We start from the raw sequence: 20,153 nt of genomic DNA, 5'->3' as shown, positions 1-20,153 counted from the left end.
TTGGCCAGATCCCGGTTGTATGAGGTACCAAAGACAAAATGAGCTTTGAAAAGCTCATCAAAAGAGGCAAGAGAGTCTGGTGATTGCATGTGATTGCATGTTTGTCAATCACAATGAAGTACTTGTGAATCACACTCCTCTGGGTCCCCACAGCAAGCAGATAGGGTTGAAGGCTCTCCGTGATGCTGTCCAAATGCCCCTGGATACTGGTCCCAGTCTGTGACAAGAGAACTTCATTAGTCTTGCTATTAAAATTAGTTACGGTTTGCAAACCGTGGTCTTTGCATGATTTCAATCATGCAGGTCAATATCAGGGACAGAACTAGGGATGCACGATAATTATCAGGCCGATATCAGCAATTATGACGTCATCCCGATAAAAGTATTGATAGCTCTGATAATAAAAAAATATATATATATTTTTTTTACTTTTTTCTTTTCATGTCAACGTTCACACGCACAATATATGCTTATTTAGGATTTGACTTGATTCAACAACAAAGCAGTCGGGGCAATGGCAAGCCAAAAACGGTCGAAAATGTGGTTATTTGAAGTTTGGATTTTTTTCTTCTCACAACTGAGGTAGGTAGATTACATTTTTAGAGACTAAAGTACCGAAAAAGGTACCGTTGGGTACCGGTATCGATTCACAGGTACCGGTACCGTATCGGTTCAAATGTGAACAGCATCCCTACTGACAAAGCACAATACCTGTTGGTTTTTAGTTGTTCAGGGAAACACATTGTTAATGACATTGACGGATTGTGAATTTTGTGATCGACTCAAATTATATTTATTTGGAAAAATAAATAGTCACTTTATTTGAAGAGTCAAAACTGTTCTCTTGGCTTTGTTTTGTTCATATAGTAACGCTCATGTCATGATAAATCTGGTTAGGTCAAAACTACAGGAATATACATAAAAAAATAAATAATTATAATACAATAAATATATATATCGGTTATCGGTATCGACCTTGAGGAGCAGAAAGTTATTGGTATCGATATCGGGGTCAACAAATCAATATCGTGCACCCCTAGACAGAACAGTGATCCTTCTTATACTTTAATTTAACTGTAACTAGGGATGCTCGATATTGGCTTTTTTACCGATATACCGATATTGTCCAACTCTTAATTTCCAATACCGATATCAACCGATACCGATATATGCAGAGTTTCCCCCCCAAAAAACTGAATAATTTCAGGTAATTAACATTACATATGTCTTGTTGTGGAATTAACATAACATTATGCATACTTTTGACAATAAATAAAATCAGAATTTGTTCTTACTTGCCTGGGTAAATAAAGGTTGGTTATAGAAATGTAAAAAGAATAATTAATTTTTTTTTACCGATATTTTCCTATATCACATTTGAATGCCAATATCGGCCGATAATATAGGCAACTATAACCTTACCTTTATGAACTTCACAAGGGAGTCAATGGCTTCTCTGGCTGAGAGCTTTCCCGGTCTCTTGTTGCGTCCCTGAGGTGATGGTGGCAGGAGGTGGACAAGGAGCAAGAGGGAGGACATCTCACTGTCCCATGCTAAAAATACAAAAAATTTAATAAAAAAAATCAGAAATACATTTGACTAAAAGCTGTGTTTCCATTTGTTTAAAAAACAATTCACCCTTCCATTATTATATTCCTTTAATTCAAGCATACCATTGTTCAGTTCTATTGTGTCTGTTGTGGATTCAGCATTCTGAAGCAGGTCTTGAAGGTCGCCGGTCTGGGTGAGGCCACGGCTTTGTTCAAGGACTTTCTGCCTGCAGAAAGTAGGCCACTTCTCCAGGAACTTTGCAGAGATGTCATCACCAAACATCAGACTGAAATCCTGCTCAATCTGCAGACAAGATGGAATAAAACATGGTTGACATTTTTTTGTCATACATTGTTAAATAGTAGGGCTGACCCCTATTAATCGATTAGTCGACTAATCGGTCGAAAGGGGCCGTAGTCGACTGGCCAACCTCTTAGTCGAATATAATATTATAAAAAAAAATATATATATATATATATATATATATTATAATTTTTTTCAAAAGAAAAGAGGCATAGAAGCGTGGCTAACGCTAATGGCAGGCATACCAGAGGCTAACTGCCTACGAAAACAGGCACAGAGGCACTGAAAGAGGATTTCATCAGTGGACCAATTGTATGCTTTTGCAGAGGACAAGAAGCCTTCAGTTGACTCCTTCAGACATTAAGCACCCCCCACAGCCCAAATGGAATGATAAAAAAAAAATATATATATACTTTATTTTTTATTTTTTTTAACAATCCTAGTCGACCATCCAAATCCTTAGTCAGGGACAGCCCTATTAAATAGGTTCACCCTATGACCAGGGATGTGATCTAAATTGTTTAAAAAGGTCATTTTTAATTTCAGTTAGACTTTAATGCAAGCCACATACCATTCCTGTGATGTCTAGGAATCGTGGAAAGGTGGTGAATATTTCAGAGGACTTGATTGGGTCATGCATCATTTCTTGGCGATGGGTGAAGGTCTGTTTCATCTTCTCCTTGATGATTGCTTCATCAGTTGTATGCTTCATCAGTGCACTGGCCTCACGAAACTGGGTGTCTGTGGTTAGCTGGTTTTCCTCAGAGAAGGGGGCTCTGTCGCCAGAACTTGGACCACCTGTAACAGTGTAGAAACCACACATACTGCTGCAATACTTTCCAGTGATATGCATTTACTATAATGATCCATCTTCACAGTTGCTAGATAAACAGTGGACTGGGACAATCAAAATTACATACCGATCAGTGGCTGAACATTACGGCTCTTCTTTTGTCCCTCTGATGCTATATTTTGAAGTGATTTCACCCTCCATGCCAGAAACCCACTCCCATCTACTGGATTGTAATACTGCTCCTAAAACACAAGCAGTAAAGAAAAAAAAAAAGTGTTATTTGGTTTAAATGGGCATGTGTAAATGTGTTTATTTCTCTCCTTAAAACTTAACACATGCCCTTCTCTGAAGAATTGCTAAAATCAAGGTCAACAGGTAGGACATCTGTGGTTCTGAAATTGTTGAGGTTAGGAGAAATGGTCAGCATACAGAAATGTTAACAAATATTTAGTTGAAATCGTACTCCGCACAGCCCTTTTAAGCAATTCCAGAGAAGTGAGGAGTAAAGGGGTTGGTGTTTTATGTACCATGCATGTGATTGGATAATGTTATGCATAATGTTGTGTTAATTCCACGACAAGAGATATGTAGCCTAATGTTAATTACCTGAAATTATTCCTTTTGGGGGGGGGGGGGGGGGGGGGGGAGAAACCCTGCATATATCGGTATCGGTTGATATCGGTATTGGAAATTAAAGAGTTGGACAATATCGGTATATCGGATATCGGTAAAAAAAAGCCAATATCGAACATCCCTAGAAATTATATAACAAGAATGACCTATAAACATAATAATTGTTAGACTAGAAGTCTTTATTTGTCATGCAGTTTTAACACACACGCAAGATGGGCGACCCACAGGAACACACATGCACTGAGTCGCCGATGAAATGTCTCTCTGCACTTTTCCCTGATGTACTTACATATCCCAAATTGCCCTGGGGATCGGCCAGGTATGGGAATAAGGCAGTGATGCCCTTTGCGTAGTCTTCTTTAACACGCCTTGAAGGACTCGTCCTACAGTGCACACATACACAAGTATGAGATCCAAACAAAAGTATTGCTGTGCCAATGCCTTCTGCACAATCTATGTAAAGCGCTTTGGATAACCATTTATCATTTACCAATTCTGCAAAAAGGAGGATCTTAGTAAAACCAAAAATGTGTATTGGGTGCGTAATGTTTAGATGACAACATAATTACCCATGCTCTTTTGCCATGTGCGCAACCAATATCTTCACCATGTCGCGTCTTCTGGTATCCGTTAGGGTTTTTGTCCGAGCATAATCGGCAATGATCCTCTCTCCTCCAGCTGTGTCCCTCAGAATCTTTTCAGTCATCTAAGCGGGAGTAAAAAGGGGGGGGGGGGGGGGACACACATGGATAGACAGTCATATTTTTAAGCATTGTTCCCACAGGCCCCTAAATTTGGTGGCCAAGTATATTTAACCCTTTCACTGCCACACTACAGAAGGTTAACCCTTTACTATCACACTACTGACGGTTACCGTCGGTAGTGTGATAGTAAAGGGTTAACCTTCTGTAGTGCGGCAGTGAAAGGGTTAACCTGCTGTTGTGCGGCAGTGAAAGGGTTAAGGTGACAAATGTAAACCATGACCCCCCCCCCCCCCCCCATTTTCTCCCCAATTGTACTTGGCCATCCCCAATGCCCATGCTACCCCTTTATCAGAGTCACCATCTCCATTTCAAACAGTCATATGCAAAGCTTACCAGAGTGATACGAGTCAGGTCAGCACCGTTTCTTGGAGCAGGACTAGACTGCAAAATGATGGTGTCATCAGACTCCCCCTCATTGTCTGCACCAGAGCTGAGAACGGAGCTTTGGCTGGAGTTGCTTGCAGAGGTCCTCACTGAATCTAACAATCATGTAGACATATAAGTGTGATTAGATAGGAATGTTTGTGACAAGTGTAATGTAAAAAGGCCACATTAGATTAGGAAGGATCCACACGTTACATTGGGCATATATACAAAGATCATTTCAAAGTACAAAAATATACAGTACCTGTGTGACATTTTAGGTTAGCCAGGACACATAGCCTTTTTACAACGCATCCGCGTTTCCGGCGCTCTGATTGGCCAGGTCATGTGACATGTGCGCCCAATAGCGTGTTTGCCCATTTCCGCGTCGAACAGCCTGCAAACTACCTGGCGTTCTATCGCCATGCTCTAAGACAAACTCTAACCTTAACCAACTTCGAAGAGTGCCCTTAACCAGTGTAGAAACTTGCCGTCCCACGATTGCCGCTCATGTCACATGACCTGGCCAATCAGAGCGAAAAAAACGAGAACCCGGAAACGCGGATGCGTTGTAAAAAGGCTTCAAGCAGCCAGGACTGTATGGATGAGGCTATAAGGCTCCATGTTAGCAACTCACCTTCAGGATTTGAGTCTTGGGGTGAACAAATCTCCAACACACCCAGGTCTGGTTTCTTTAGAAGAAATTGAAACGCCTCGTCGTCGACTTCAGTGTTTGAGTCATCATAGACCTTTAAGTCCAAGGTACTAGGAATTTCAAATTTCTTGGCAACTATAGACAAAACAAGATTGCACAAGCTTATTGATAAATCTGTTGTGCAATTTATTTAATTTGTATTAATTAAAATGTCATAAAATGGGATATTAAAATAGCCACTGAAAATGTGATCATATGAGGAAGATTGACAGCCTTAATTGACATACTTAACACCGGTTCCTGACAGGCAGCGAGCGTGCGAACTGGAGACGAAATCGTGCGCGACACTGTCCTGATATGAGGCGGCGCGTGTCCGTGTGTGTCTGTGTGTGTGTTACCTGGAAGCACACGGGGGCAAAGCAGCCTGCGATTCTTGACCAATAAAAAGTGTTTAGGGGTGTGACTCGGCCGCGTAATCGCTCAACTAGAGACACAGCGAGCGAATATTTGAGGGGGGAACGACATCGCCGCTCAGTTTGCTGTCGCTCGCGTCAGGATAGTCTGATTGAAACGAATACATTTTAATCATTTTCGCAATCACGCTCGCTCGCGTCGCTGCCTGTCAGGAAGGGGTGTAAGACATTGATTGGTTCACTCTATCCTAAATAAAATGGATTGTGCTTTGTACTGTAGGCCTACAGCTTAAATTAACATGCAGGGAAAGCCTAAACTGATACCCAGTATGTTGTTGCATAGGGCAGTGGTTCTCAAACATTTCATGTCAAGGACCCCCCCAAATTGACAATTAGCCCACAGACCCCCATTTGAAAAGATGTGCCATGGACCCCCATAAGACAATATTTGTACGGCTCTAGCAGTGATTCTCAACCATTTTAATTCCAAGGGCACCCATTTAATGGCATTTGTATCTTTGGGACCCCAATTTATATTGTAAAATCAATGTTAATTTAACTCTTGACGGTGTACAATGGACATTGGGGTCCATTTGTACACCGTCAGAGTTACAGACCAATAAGGGTCCATTTGGTTCCTAACTATCAAGGCGGACGCCATTTTGAGAACCAACGGCACGCTGTGCAAAATGTTTCACTCACCACACTCCAAAAAAGTTGTGAAGGTCAATTGGCCCTCAAAACAGATGAATTTCTGCCGGTCAACGTGTTTAACACGTACAGCCTGCATCTGATGGCAAATAAATAATAACAGTTACTAAGATGATACATATAGGGCACAACAACTCATGCATTATGAGGAGTGTTACAATTAGAAAATATTACAAAAGCACCATACAGTAAATTTCGCTGAGTACATTTTACTCAAACTGAGTAAAACTTTACTCACGTCTTGGGCTCAAATTGACTCAGTTTGAGTAAAATTTACTCTGTGAAATTTACTGTGAGGCTATCTAGTTCCACAAGTTTCCATTATATTATACATGGAGGCAGAACACACATACCTAACATTACGGTGATGGAGCGTCTCACAAATCTTTGTGCACGTGCACCCATTAACGAGCGACAGTGAAAAGTGTCTGGGCGGAAACAAGCGCTAACAGTTTGGTTCCGCATTAAGACTAAAGAGTCAATCCACAATCTAGAGGCGAATTGTTGGGCATTCATTCAAATTAGTCAACCCAGTACAATGGTTCAAATAAACACTTGTTGAACCGAACAGTGCGTCAAATTAACTTGTTATGTCCATTTACCGCTAGTAAAAACAGTCAACCTACAGCACATCGCGGCAAATTTACGTGACTCTATTTAGAGTAAAACACACGTTGTCTCTGCCGCCGTTTCAGCAAAGTCCGCAAACATGTAACATATAATTGTTCCGTCTCCTGTACTATGTCTACTTGTCTTGTATGTTCTTAATACGTCCGTTTTTGTATGAATAGTTATATCACTACTTTTAACAACAGCCTAGGCCTACAGGTATGGTCTCAGGCCTATACAGGTATAGCCATGCAGGTGAAAATTAGCTTCTGGCTAACACTAGCTCATATACATTTTACATGAAAACCGACATGTTGATTAATGTGCACTGTCCCCGATAGCAATACTGTTGATAATTGAATACTCGTGTTGCACCGACGTACCTGTTCTTAAGTTATTGTCCATAAAACTGTAAAACGTTTATTTAATAGCGTGCGTGCTAGCAGCTAACATGCTAACATCGTGATAGATGGCTCTGTGGCTGTAATGTAACAACAGCCTACAGCCATGGTCTACAGGTATGGTCTCAGGCCTATACAGGTGGAAATTAGCTTCTGGCTATACACTAGCTCATATACATTTTACATGAAAACCGACATGTTGATTAATGTGCACTGTCCCTGATAGCAATACTGTTGATAATTGAATACTTGTCCATAAAACTGTAAAACGTTTATTTAATAGCGTGCGTGCAAACGTATAGCAGCTAACATGCGAACATCGTGATAGATGGCTCTGTGGCTTAGCTGTAATGTTGCAAATTAGTTACACACATTGCTGTTTAATAAATTAACAAATAACAATAATAATCTTACCTGGTATTTGGCATCCAACTTTCCAAGGAAAAATATCGCTGTATTGCGCTCTTGCTGCACACCGGAGCTTGAAGCGACGGACTTGCCGAGAGAGAAAGATGGCGTCCTCACATTTGGAAATTATATTGATAGTAGGCGTGACCAATGCTGTATTACTCCAATAGAAACTCTTCTGGAACTTTACTCTCACTCTATTGGCCACAGGCAATGATTATGCCCCAAATGGAGTAAATATGACTACTTGAGAGGAAAATAATAACTCCGTAATAATTACTCTGGGAAAATGACTCCCCAGTTTTTCCTGTGTAGCATGTCTCAATGATTAGCAGTTTTTCGTAAGGATCCCGCCTCCACCAATCACATGCGGCTCCCTTTGTGTGTGTGTGAGAGCAAGAGAGAGAGAGAGAGAGATAGTTCTCCAACTTGTGTGAGTTGCAGTGATCTCCTGGTTGTTCCCCACCTAGGTTATCTAACTATTGCGCTGGTGCAACTAGAAACACTGGCCTGGCCTGCTTCTAAGTTCAGTGGCCTGACTGCAAAAAAAAAAAAAAAAAAAAATGACATTTTTCTTTTCTTTTTTTATCATCTGGCGACCCCCCAGCACCCCCTACCGATTTAAAGTTCCAACGTGGCTGGTCCCCTCCCCATCATATGTATATACTCTGTCAGGATCTAGGGGTAACACAGTACTTATTTGAATACCGTTTAAGTCACAAATGTATCAGTACTAAATACCTATATGTCCCTATGCCATAAATGTCATGTATGTTGTGTATGTCATAAATGTCTATATGAATTGAAAATGGGGGACCCTGATGGAAACAAGACAAACGGCTTTCTCAGGTCTGCATCCCCTTAACAATTGTGTGTATTGAGCCGTACTGGATTGTACCCATTCTGCAATCTGTTAAATAAAGTTTTCATCCATTCATTCATTCATTCATTCATTCATTCATTCATTCATTCATTCATTCATCATTCATTCATTCATTCATTCATTCATTCATGATGATGTCGGGTGGGTGGGGAGGATCACACGTGTTAGATATCAATCTGATTGACAGTACAAGAAAGCCAATGGTAATCATCCATTAGAAGAATATATTGGTCTACAATTGTGTCCATCAACGGGTTTCGTGACCATCAGCCAATGGCCATGCAGTATCGTGTGGCCCGGCCTTCAGAGGGCGGGTTCAGTTCTCACATATAAACGGGGAGTCCTCTGTTTCGCGCACTCTCAACTCGTCTTCCCTTGTTGTGATAGGAGTCGGACTTGTTCTTCTACCTCCAGACAAAATGAGGGAAATTGTCCATCTCCAAGCCGGTCAGTGTGGAAACCAGATTGGAGCCAAGGTTAGTAAATATTTGGTGTTTAAAAGTCTTTCTCTGGTCTGCAGCTTGTGACTGCAACTTGTTCCTGTTTGCGGACGACTCAGCCCTGCTGGTCTCTGACAAGAACAAGTTACAGGTTGAAAAAAACCCTCAGCTCGGAACTAGGCAGAATCTGCATATGGCTCGCTGATAACAAACTATCATTACACATGGGCAAAACAGAGTCCATTCTCTTCGGTTCAAATAACAAACTCAGCAAGACCGACGGCTTCTCAGTTACAGTGGGTGACAATATTGTCACAAGGAAAGATGAAATTACCTACCTGGGTTCCATCCTAGAGGCTAATCTCTCCTGTGACAAAATGGCATCCAATGTAATAAAAAAAGTCAACCAACGAACTCGATTCTTGTACCGGATCTCCTCTCTGGTAAACAAGAATACCCTGAAGACTCTGGCAGGAGCACTCATTCAGGGGTACTACGACTATGCTTGCACCTCATGGTACCAAAGCACCTCAAAGGCGCTAAAAACAAAATTACAAACATCTCAAAACAAACTGGTCAGACTACTGCTTGACCTTACTCCTAGAACCCACCTCACCCCTGCCCACTTTGACAACCTAGGATGGCTTAGAGTAGACGACAGAGTACAGCAACTTGCAATGGGCCTGGTCTACAAGATACACTACACGACCAAGGTACCCATGTACATGTCAAAATACTTCCCAAAGGTCAGTGAATACCACGATCACAACACCAGAGGGAGCTCCACAAATCATGTTAAACCCAGATTCGGCTCAAATAAGGGACTAAACACGTTTCGCAATTATGCCACATCAATGTGGAACGCCCTACCCAAAGCTGTAAAGGAATGTGGATCACTACCCACTTTCAAAACCTCTCTCAAGGGACACCTACGGGAGACTGCAATTCAACACTGGCCCCTGTAAATATCCTAACCCAACCCCCTCCAATGTACAGTCATTTACCTAGTATGGTTTTGTCAATAGTCCAATGTACAATTTTGTTTGTTTGTACAGTGTCTCCCCCCCCCCCCCCTCAATGTACAGTGTTACTTGTTTATACAGTGTGCCCCCCCCCCCCCCCCCCCCCCAACCACCTCCAATGTAAATTACCCAGTATGGTTGTCAATATCCCAATGTACCCAACCCCCCCCACCCAACCTCCTCCAATGTACAGTTTCTACGTCAAATGTATATACTCCCTTTTCTTGACTCCTTCTGTATCACAAACAGTACTGTATTTGCAAATCTGGTATGTCATAAATGTATAGATGTAGCAGTACTGACTATCTGTATGTCATGTATGTCATATATGTCCTGATGAATTGAAAATGGGGGACCCTGATGTAAACAAGACGAAAGTCTTTCTCTGGTCTGCATCCCCTTAACAATTGTGTGTATTGAGCTGTACTGTATTGTACCCATTCTGCAATCTGTTAATAAAGTTTTCAATCAATCAATCAATGCATCCCCTTAATAACTGTATTGTGCTGTACGTACCCATTCTGCAATTGATTGATTGATTGATTGATTGAAAACTTTATTAACAGATTGCAGAATGGGTACAATACAGTACAGCTCAATACACACAATTGTTAAGGGGATGCAGACCAGAGAGAGACTTTCGTCTTGTTTACATCAGGGTCCCCCATTTTAATCTGTTAATACAATTTTCAATCAATTGGGCTTGGAAGAATAATACGTTTTTGTTATTGCTCGTATATTATTGCTTAACCTTCTGTGAATTGTCGCAGTGAAAAGGGTTAACCGTTTGGTAGTGCGGCAGTGAAAGGGTTAATGCTTACCTAATTCAATGACTTATCTCTTTCAGTTCTGGGAGGTGATTAGTGATGAACACGGCATTGACCCAACGGGCTCATACTGCGGAGACAGTGACCTGCAGTTGGACAGGATCAATGTCTACTACAATGAAGCATCGGGTAACTTTTAATTTTGGGAATTCCTAATTGGATGATGATGACATTCCATTTAGCCGAGTTCAATTGCTGTTGTGTTTTTCTGACTTGCTCTCCCCTCTCTTTCCCCTAGGTGGTAAATACGTGCCCCGTGCTGTGCTTGTCGACCTAGAGCAGGGGTCAGCAACCTTTAGTATCAAAAGAGCCACTTTTCCCCCATCCCACAAAATAAAATGCTCAGGGAGCCGCACAACCTATTTACCCTTGAAATGAAGATAACAGTGTATAACGTTTTATATATCCCTAAGCATACCCCACATTTAGCATAAAATGCCTGACAATTGCATACCCAAAGTAATTTGCGATTTATTATACTTTATACTTATAGCACACAGTTTGTTGCATTAATGGGATTATAAAAGCAACAAAAAGAAAAATGTTGACTTTTTAATTGCTGTTTTTACCTGTTATAACAAAGTAAAACCTCAAACTCGTATGAAGAGGAGAAAAAATACTGGCTGTGTAGACCTATTTTTTAATAAAACACAGAAGAGGAGACAAAACACTGGTGTCTGTAGACCGACTTTGAAATAAAACCCTGAACTATTCAGGTATATTTGAGTCCTTCCCTTATTTGTGGAACATTTATCAAATAAAAAGTAGTCCACTTTGAAAAAAGACTACCATGTGTAGACCTACTTTGAAATAAAACACAGAAAAGGAGAAAAAACACTGACATCTGTAGACCTACTTTGAAGTCCTTCCCTTATTTGTGGAAAATCTATAAAATTAAAAGTACATTTTTCGTTGTTCGCAAATTTTGCACCACATATCAGGCATACAGGCAAGCCTTTTGTTGACTAAATATCTTAGTTGATGAAATATTGTTTCATTTCAGTGTCACAGTATGACATCGATCTCCAAAATAAGAGAAAAAAAAGCAAAAAAAAAAAGAAAAGTAAAAAAAAAAATTTTTGGGGCCAGGGAGCCGCAGCTGATTGGCTAAAGAGCCGCATGCGGCCTCGAGGCCGCAGGTTTCCGACCCCTGACCTAGAGCCAGGGACTATGGACTCGGTGAGATCCGGACCCTTCGGCCAGATCTTCAGACCAGACAACTTTGTGTTCGGTAGGTAATGAAATTGTCATAGATTGTGTGACAGACATCCCGCTTGGGGACCAGGTTTCCATGGTGCCAGTTACCCAGGTGGGGTATCTCCCAGGCCTTTCTGTGTGGAGTTTGCATGTTCTCCCCGTGCTCGCAAGGGTTTCCCCCCCCGATAAGATAAACCCAATGGAAAAACATGCACAACAACAAGATCGCTAACGCTGTGGCGTCCTTGACGAAGACGGACAGGAGCACTTGGATTGGTCTCCTGGCGCGGCTCACGTTGTGCCTGTCTGCTCCCGGCTGCCCTTGGGGGGGAAGGACGACGGGATGGGTTAATCGCAGATACGAATTGCATGCATGCATCGCATGTGTGCCAATTGATGACCTCGGAGCAGGTCCTAAATTATTATTATAATGTGTTTGTGTTATAGTTGCAGTGCCATGTTTGGCCACTAAGTGGCGCTCTATTGTTTGTGCCTGATGTAGCTACAGGTTTAATTTGATTTAACCTGAGCCAGTGACTTCTTCACTTCCCGTTCAAACTGACGTCAGACGGCAGCATCAAGCATAGATATATATAGAACACTAGATAGCTTAAGGCGGAGTCACCAGCGTCACTGAACCGCCGCCATCTTGCCCAGGTCAGCCTTGAGTGAGTGAGCTGCACAGACAAAAATACTCATAACTCGCTGAAATATTGACAGATTTACAAACTGGTTGGTTTGCTATAAACATCAAAGATGTAGTTATGATACTGCATACTTATAAAATATAAATATACTTATATACATATAAATTAATAATGCTTGTAATAAACCAAACCGTTTGTAAATCCGTCAATATTTCGAGTTATGAGTATTGCAGCTCACTCACTCTCACTCACACCAGTCTGTGCAGCTCACTCACTCTCACTCAAGGCTGACCTGGGCAAGATGGCGGCGGTTCAGTGACTTCGCTCTCCATTGGCCGGCAGCGCAGGTAAGCTATCTAGTGTTCTATATATATCTATGGCATCAAGGGTCAACTTGTTATAGTAGTTTCCCTAGTAACGATGTGGCTAGTCGTTTTAATATAGTTGTGTATATTGAATAATGCTGTATGGCCATAGTCCTTATTGTATAATTTGTAAATAATAAACGAGTTTGTGCCAAATCCCAAAAGCAATGTCACTCTAAGCTATTGTGCTAAGCTATCCTGGTACTGTTCATGCTGACAGTTGACGTCACACAGCCAGACATGTTACATTTAATGTTGCCACATGTCCTGTGCAATGGTGTAAAGTATTTTTACTCAAAAGCACTGTACCAAGGTAAATTTGAGGGAACTTTGTACTTCTACTGTACATTTTAATGAACATATTTTTCAGTTTACTTTGAAGAAATATAATTTGTCATGCGAGACGTGTCATAGATGAAGCTGATTCACATTTTAACTTGTCAAACTTCAAGAGGACATTGATGGGAGCAACCATAACTGTAGTAGAAAAGACTCACGCACATCCCAAATGTAGTCACGGGTGCTAGACTCGAAATAGATATGTAATGTTTGTGGAAAAAAAAGTCTGCACACCGTCTATAGTGTTCCCAAGTTTTAATGTACTTGAACACAACGTTTCGGCCTGTGGCCTTTTTCAAGTGTCAACGACATGTGAAAAGGGGTGGGGTATATATACATATACAAATTAAAGGTCAAGGTTGAGCCAGGTCAAAGTTCAAATCAATTAGCCTATAGGCTACACATTTACAGACCATATTGTAGCTCAAGTGCCTAGAACATACGGTACATAGTAACAATAACAGTAGTACGGTAGTTTAGTAGTTAAATGTGACACACCTTCACATTGAGAAACACACACAAAATTGAGAAAATATATAATAAGAACTTAAAAAACAGAAAAATTTATTAGAAAAACACAGAATCAGGACAGAATGTGTGTATTTACAGGAAAGGTTTGATGTCAAACTCTTCGTTCAGTCCAAGAGGGGCCATAGTCTGCAGGGTGTGAATATGGTAGGTCTCTCTCTGCAAAAGTAGTTTGCCATGGTCTCCTCCTCTCGCTGGTCTCTCTACCTTTTCAATGCCTGTATCTTAATGTGCTGATATTGTGTCCTGCCTGTCTAAAGTGTACTGCAACCGGGTTATGTTCATCACCACATCTGATGTTGCTGCGGTGTTCGCTGATGCGTATTTTGAGTTGCCGGTTGGTTTTACCTACATAGTACAGGCCACAAGGGCATTTGATTAGGTAGATGACATGAGTGGAGCTACAGGTGATGAAGCCACGGACTCTGAGGGTTTTACCATTACGTGGATGTGTGTAGGTCTTACTCTTAATAGTGTAGCCTTTTTGAATTCAAAACCTACAGGAGAGCAGACCAGGCTGCAGAAACAAATTAGTGGGGGGGCATAAAATGTTCTCGGGGGGGCACAATGGTTTTTCAACACAGGTTCCCTTTTATACGTTTCAGCTGGGACAACGGCGCTGTGGCTTGCTTGGCGCTGCCCACGGTGCTGAACTAAACAGCAGAGAGGCAATTGAAAAATCTAATTTCTCTCTATCTTAAGAACTTTCACTTATACAAAAACAGACTGAACGGATATATATAACAGACCTGCTGGGGCAGCGGACTGAGAGCAGGGGACACAAACAGGCTGGATAAGATGGTCAAGAAGGCCAGTAGCGTGGTTGGGGTGGAGCTGGACTCTAGCGAGGGTGGCGGAGAGGAGGAACCTTGCTAAGCTCCAGACCATCAGGGAAAACCCCTCCCACCCACTATACACAGACTTGGCTGACAGGAGGAGCATGTTATAGGCTCACACTACCTAAATGCAGCACTGAACGGCACAGGAAGTCCTTCATTCCGACAGCCATCAGACTATACAATGCATCACTGTGCCTCACTGCATCACTGAGCACAGAGTGACAATTACCATCTTCCTGGACTCTTACTTTTTAAACAGAACTGTGCATTATTACACCTACTGTAGACTTCAGTATATTTTTACTGTATTTATTTACTGTATCTTTTATTCTATTTAATTTTATTCTATTCTTAGGCCATTTGTTTTGTTATTCTTATTTGTGACTTGTTCTGTCTAAATGTTTAATGTTGAGTGATTTGCAGTGTCAAATTTCCCTCAGGATAATACATTTCTATTCTATATCTTTGAAAAGTCTCCATTTATTCAACACTTCTGAATTCACTGACAAACAACTGAACTGACAAAAATAAGGTGCATAAAAAAGCAAACAAAATTCCTCCACAGGCTACTCACCATCATTAGTAGAGCGGCAAGCGGCGTTTGGGGACAGAGTGAAATCTTCTTAAAACACTGCCCCTCCACTCATTCCTGAACTTTTTTGTTACGTCCTTCTCAAATGCCAACTGAATTAAATTGGCCTTAGTTGCGTCGATGAAGCATACTAAGGCGATGTTCTGTAAAGACGTTCTTGAGAAAACGAATTCTCACAGAGTGCCGTGCTAGCTTCAGTAGTGTTGTTGTTGACATCAGTGCCCACTAGGGCTGTCCCCGACTAAGGATTTGGATAGTTGACTTTGATTGAAAAAAAAAAAAAAAATTACCAGGGTAGGCACAGCTGACTCAGTGGGCGGGCCCGGCCCCCTAATGCCCGCCCATGGCGCCCGGACTGCAGGAGAGTATGTAGTGCAGCACAGTGGGGACTGGTCCTTAGTGGGTCTAATTCTAGGTTGTAGGCATTCGTCCTGTATAGCCACATCAAAGCGGTTAGCAGCTTTATCTATCCATTCTGTAGGATATCCTCTCTCCTGGAATCTCCTGCTCAGGTCTGTGGACTGTCTCTGATATAGACTATCGAGGCTGCAGATTCTCCTGGCTCGGTGAAACTGGCTGACCGGGAGGCTCTTAATGAGGTGGGTGGGATGGAAACTGTCACCCCGTAGTAAGGTGTTTCGGTCAGTAGGTTTGCGATATAACCATAACTGGACCACACATAAAAACTAGAATATATATATACACATTACATTTTTATACTTAATAAAGAAATACTTTATATTAGTGGCTAGTTCTAGCTGAAGCCGAACTAGAATGGAGAATTAAGACGACTCCTTCCCTCCACTAGTCTCAGGGTCCACCTTGGGCAAGTGTTGGTACCCTCTCTAGCCTCCCTACCTAGGGATACAGGGGCCGCACTGCCTTGTGTGTGTGCATAGGGATCCGCAAAGGCTAAGGGGAGAACCCTGAAAGAAAACCGCACTGCCTTGTGTGTAGGAATACACAATGGCTAGGTCCTCACCGACAATGGGGTTACCTGTAAGGAAGGGCATCCGAGGTATAAAACTAGCTACAAACCAAAAATAATTACTCCAGTGGCGTGGAGTCATTGTCCGTCCAACTTCACTGTAGTGGGAAAATATGGATGTAAAACGAAGATGATTATTCAATATCACTTTCTTTCTCTTACCAAGGTAGAATTGTGAATTTTAAGACCTTCATCTGGGTATTTCTACTTTTTTTACTTGGTAAATGTAAATAAACTATGTTCCACCACTGGTCCTGTGAGATTAGTGCTGATGTGTTGTTGTTGTTTGCAGGCCAGAGCGGTGCAGGTAACAACTGGGCGAAGGGCCACTACACGGAAGGAGCGGAGCTGGTGGACTCCGTGATGGACGTGGTGAGGAAGGCGGCGGAGAACTGCGACTGCCTGCAGGGCTTCCAGCTCACTCACTCCCTGGGCAGCGGCACGGGCTCCGGCATGGGCACCCTGCTCATCAGCAAGATCCCTGAAGAATATCCAGACCGCATCATGAACACGTTCAGCGTGGTGCCGTCGCCCAAAGTGTCGGACACAGTCGTTGAGCCTTACAATGCTACGCTGTCGGTCCACCAGCTTGTAGAAAACACAGACGAGACCTTCTGCATTGACAATGAGGCCTTGTACGACATTCGCTTCCGCACCCTCAAACTTACAACCCCCACATACGGCGACCTCAACCACCTGGTGTCGGCCACCATGAGCGGTGTCACCACCTGCCTCAGGTTCCCCGGACAGCTCAACGCCGACCTGCGCAAGCTGGCCGTCAACATGGTCCCGTTCCCCCGCCTCCACTTCTTCATGCCCGGGTTTGCACCGCTCACCGCCAGGGGCAGCCAGCAGTACAGATCCCTGACGGTCCCAGAGCTCACCCAGCAGATGTTCGACGCCAAGAACATGATGGCCGCCTGCGACCCCCGTCACGGACGCTACCTCACCGTGGCAGCCATTTTCCGCGGCCGCATGTCCATGAAGGAGGTCGACGAGCAGATGCTGAATATACAGAATAAGAACAGCAGCTACTGCGTTGAGTGGATCCCCAACAACGTGAAGACCGCCGTCTGCGACATCCCTCCCCGCGGCCTCAAGATGGCGGCCACCTTCATCGGCAACAGCACAGCCATCCAGGAGCTGTTCAAGCGCATCTCCGAGCAGTTCACCGCCATGTTCCGGCGCAAGGCCTTCCTCCATTGGTACACCGGAGAGGGCATGGATGAGATGGAGTTCACTGAGGCGGAGAGCAACATGAACGACCTGGTGTCGGAGTACCAGCAGTACCAGGACGCCACCGCCGAGGAGGAGGAGGAGGAGGAGGAGGAGGGCGAGTTCGAGGAGGGAGAGGAGGAGGATGTAGCTTAAATTGGGTGTAATGGTGCCTCTACCAAGCTGTGTGTTTCCATCATCTGTCCTTATGTTTTGTCACCTTTTTGCTGGCTCTTCTCTTGTCTGTTGAGTAGTTCAAAGAGTTCCACTACAGCTACCACAATTATTATTTTTTACATGTAATAATAACGTAATCTTGGTGTAAACTAGTGATTTATCTGGTCTTCAATTCACTGATTCTTGACACAAATGACTGAAATGCAAGGTCTCAAATGATTTTATTAGGAAATTTCACAAGTGAAGTGCGATATACTCGGCTTGTGTGGAAGATGGTGCTTTTTCACAAAACGAATCCAGTCCATGGCAACCTAATGCCAAATCATGTGCTAGTTGTATGATTCATAACGTGGGGGATTTGCTTTTGAACCAGATTAGTGCACTTATTTCCCTTGATGGCCAAATAAGCCACCACTGCTAAATGACAACTTTGTTAAGTCACAAGACTAGTAAAGAACATTAACTTCACATTTTGAGATCTGCCCTCGGTAGCAATGTATCCCCAAGGCCAGATCAGGGCAAATTTACCAGAACTAAGTAAATGTATTGCATGAAATGATCATCTGATATGGGTATTCCTCTGGTCTGGCATAGGGTCATGTGACTTTGACTAGGTGACATGTTCCTCACGCAGCTCTGATCGCCCAGTCTACACTTTCAGCTTAAAGGGGACCTGAATTTATTTCCTGTGTCAGTTTGCTAATAACATTTTATTTGGGCGTCATGCACCGTATCCAATGAGGTTAAGGTAGGGTGGGTTTACAGTAGGCGATGGTCTAAAGTAACCCATCTGTACTCGAGTACAATTTCCAGGCGCTTTACTTCAGTATTTACATTTTAGGGAACTTTGTACTTTTGTCAAAGGAAATATTGTCCTTTCTATTTATCCAAACCCATCGGTCACTAGTTACTTTGCATAGAAAACAAGGCAAAATTTGAAGCTAGTCAAATAATCAGCCAGCATAACGACCATGTGACACTTTAACACAACCTTTACAAGTCGATGGATGAAGAATGAATGCTTCAGACCACTGAATACACAAATTATATATGTCATGTACATTTGATACTTCAATGTCAAACGTCTCAACCTTTACTTATGTAGAATTTTCAATGGAGGACTTTTACCGGAGTACCATTTTTATCTGGGTATTTATTCTAATACTTAAAATAGTGGTACTTCCTCCACCACTGCAGATGAGATACCAAGTTTTTAGGGAGTCCTATTTGCTAATATCAATAGCTGACAGAAAATGTATGAGACAAATTAAGAGCACACTGGGACAACAACGGCTGAAAGCACTGATGAAAGATAATAGACAGGTAGCTAGCTGGTCATATTACTGACATATCCTCTCTCTGATACCCAGTCACAGAGCTCAACGGGGGAGGCCCTTGTGTGGTTTACATTGCACAGCGTGTGCTGTATGTGTGACCTAGATATTATGAGCATATAGTGTTTGCCACATATATTGAACATGGAGCCTATGCGCTGTAATGACATGCAAGCTATAGTGTCTTTGTTTTGTTGAACCACTATTCATTCAGCCCAGAGAGCTCTAATATCTGCTATTCGCTCGCGGAACTAATCTACATAAAAATGTGAGGTATGCACGGATGCTGCAGGACTATGAATGGTGGAAACGCCTTGCGGCCATGCGTTCGAAGGCCCGGCCGCCCGTCGTCCTATAGGCAGCAGCTCTGGAACGCTGGCGTCACGGACACATTCTCGCCCGCCATTCAGATTAACCCTTTCACTGTGACAATACAGAATGAATGAATGAATTTATTCACACACACACACGATACATTACATGTGAGTATCCTCATGTGATATAACAATGTCGCAAATTGTGTGCATGTGCCAGGTCTCCCAAGAAGCTATTTAAAGCTTTTGGAGGGAGCCTGAACACAGATACAAACAGAATATAAACAACAAAAAACGGTTAACCGTCTGCAGTGTGGTAGTGAAAGGGTTAACCTTCTGTAGTGTGGTTGTGAAAGGGTTAACCCTTAGTCGTGTGGCAGTGAAAGGGCTAACCTTCTGTATTGTCACAGTGAAAGGGTTAACTATTAATAAGCCGCTCCGCCCTCATTCCACAACTCACTGTTTTTGAAGGACCCAATGCCCCCCCCCCTCCATTCCAATGTATACTCCTCAATCCTATAGTATGCAGATTAATTATTTCAGATGTAAAACTATAGGCCAAGGATTCCATCTTCAGCCCAGGACCCAATTTGATTAAATTCAGCATCATCATCCTGAGATAGATTGATTGGTGGGTGTAATTCAAAGAGTTCCACTATATATTAAAGATAGATTGATTGATTGAAAACTTTATTAACAGATTGCAGAATGGGTACAATACAGTACAGCTCAATACACACAATTGTTAAGGGGATGCAGACCAGAGAAAGACTTTCGTCTTGTTTACATCAGGGTCCCCCATTTTCAATTCATCAGGACATATATGACATACATGACATACA

The 20,153-nt window shown here is 42.5% G+C and overlaps 1 protein-coding gene across 1 annotated transcript; it reads left to right on the top strand.

Moving 5' to 3' along the window:
• Positions 1–8,906: 8,906 nt before the first annotated feature.
• Positions 8,907–17,642, top strand: LOC311226620 (tubulin beta-1 chain-like; the record flags this gene model as incomplete). Its single annotated transcript, XM_084312038.1, has 5 exons — positions 8,907–8,963; positions 10,797–10,905; positions 11,015–11,060; positions 11,916–12,007; positions 16,564–17,642. 5 exons carry the CDS (start codon positions 8,907–8,909, stop codon positions 17,640–17,642), a joined length of 1,383 nt encoding a protein of 460 aa, XP_084168164.1.
• Positions 17,643–20,153: the final 2,511 nt, after the last annotated feature.

This window comes from Notolepis coatsorum (assembly GCF_963971535.1).
Source record: "Notolepis coatsorum genome assembly, chromosome: 4".
Taxonomy (NCBI): domain Eukaryota; kingdom Metazoa; phylum Chordata; class Actinopteri; order Aulopiformes; family Paralepididae; genus Notolepis; species Notolepis coatsorum.
Note: the sequence above shows the minus strand (reverse complement) of the source record. Positions and strands in the feature narration are given on the sequence as shown.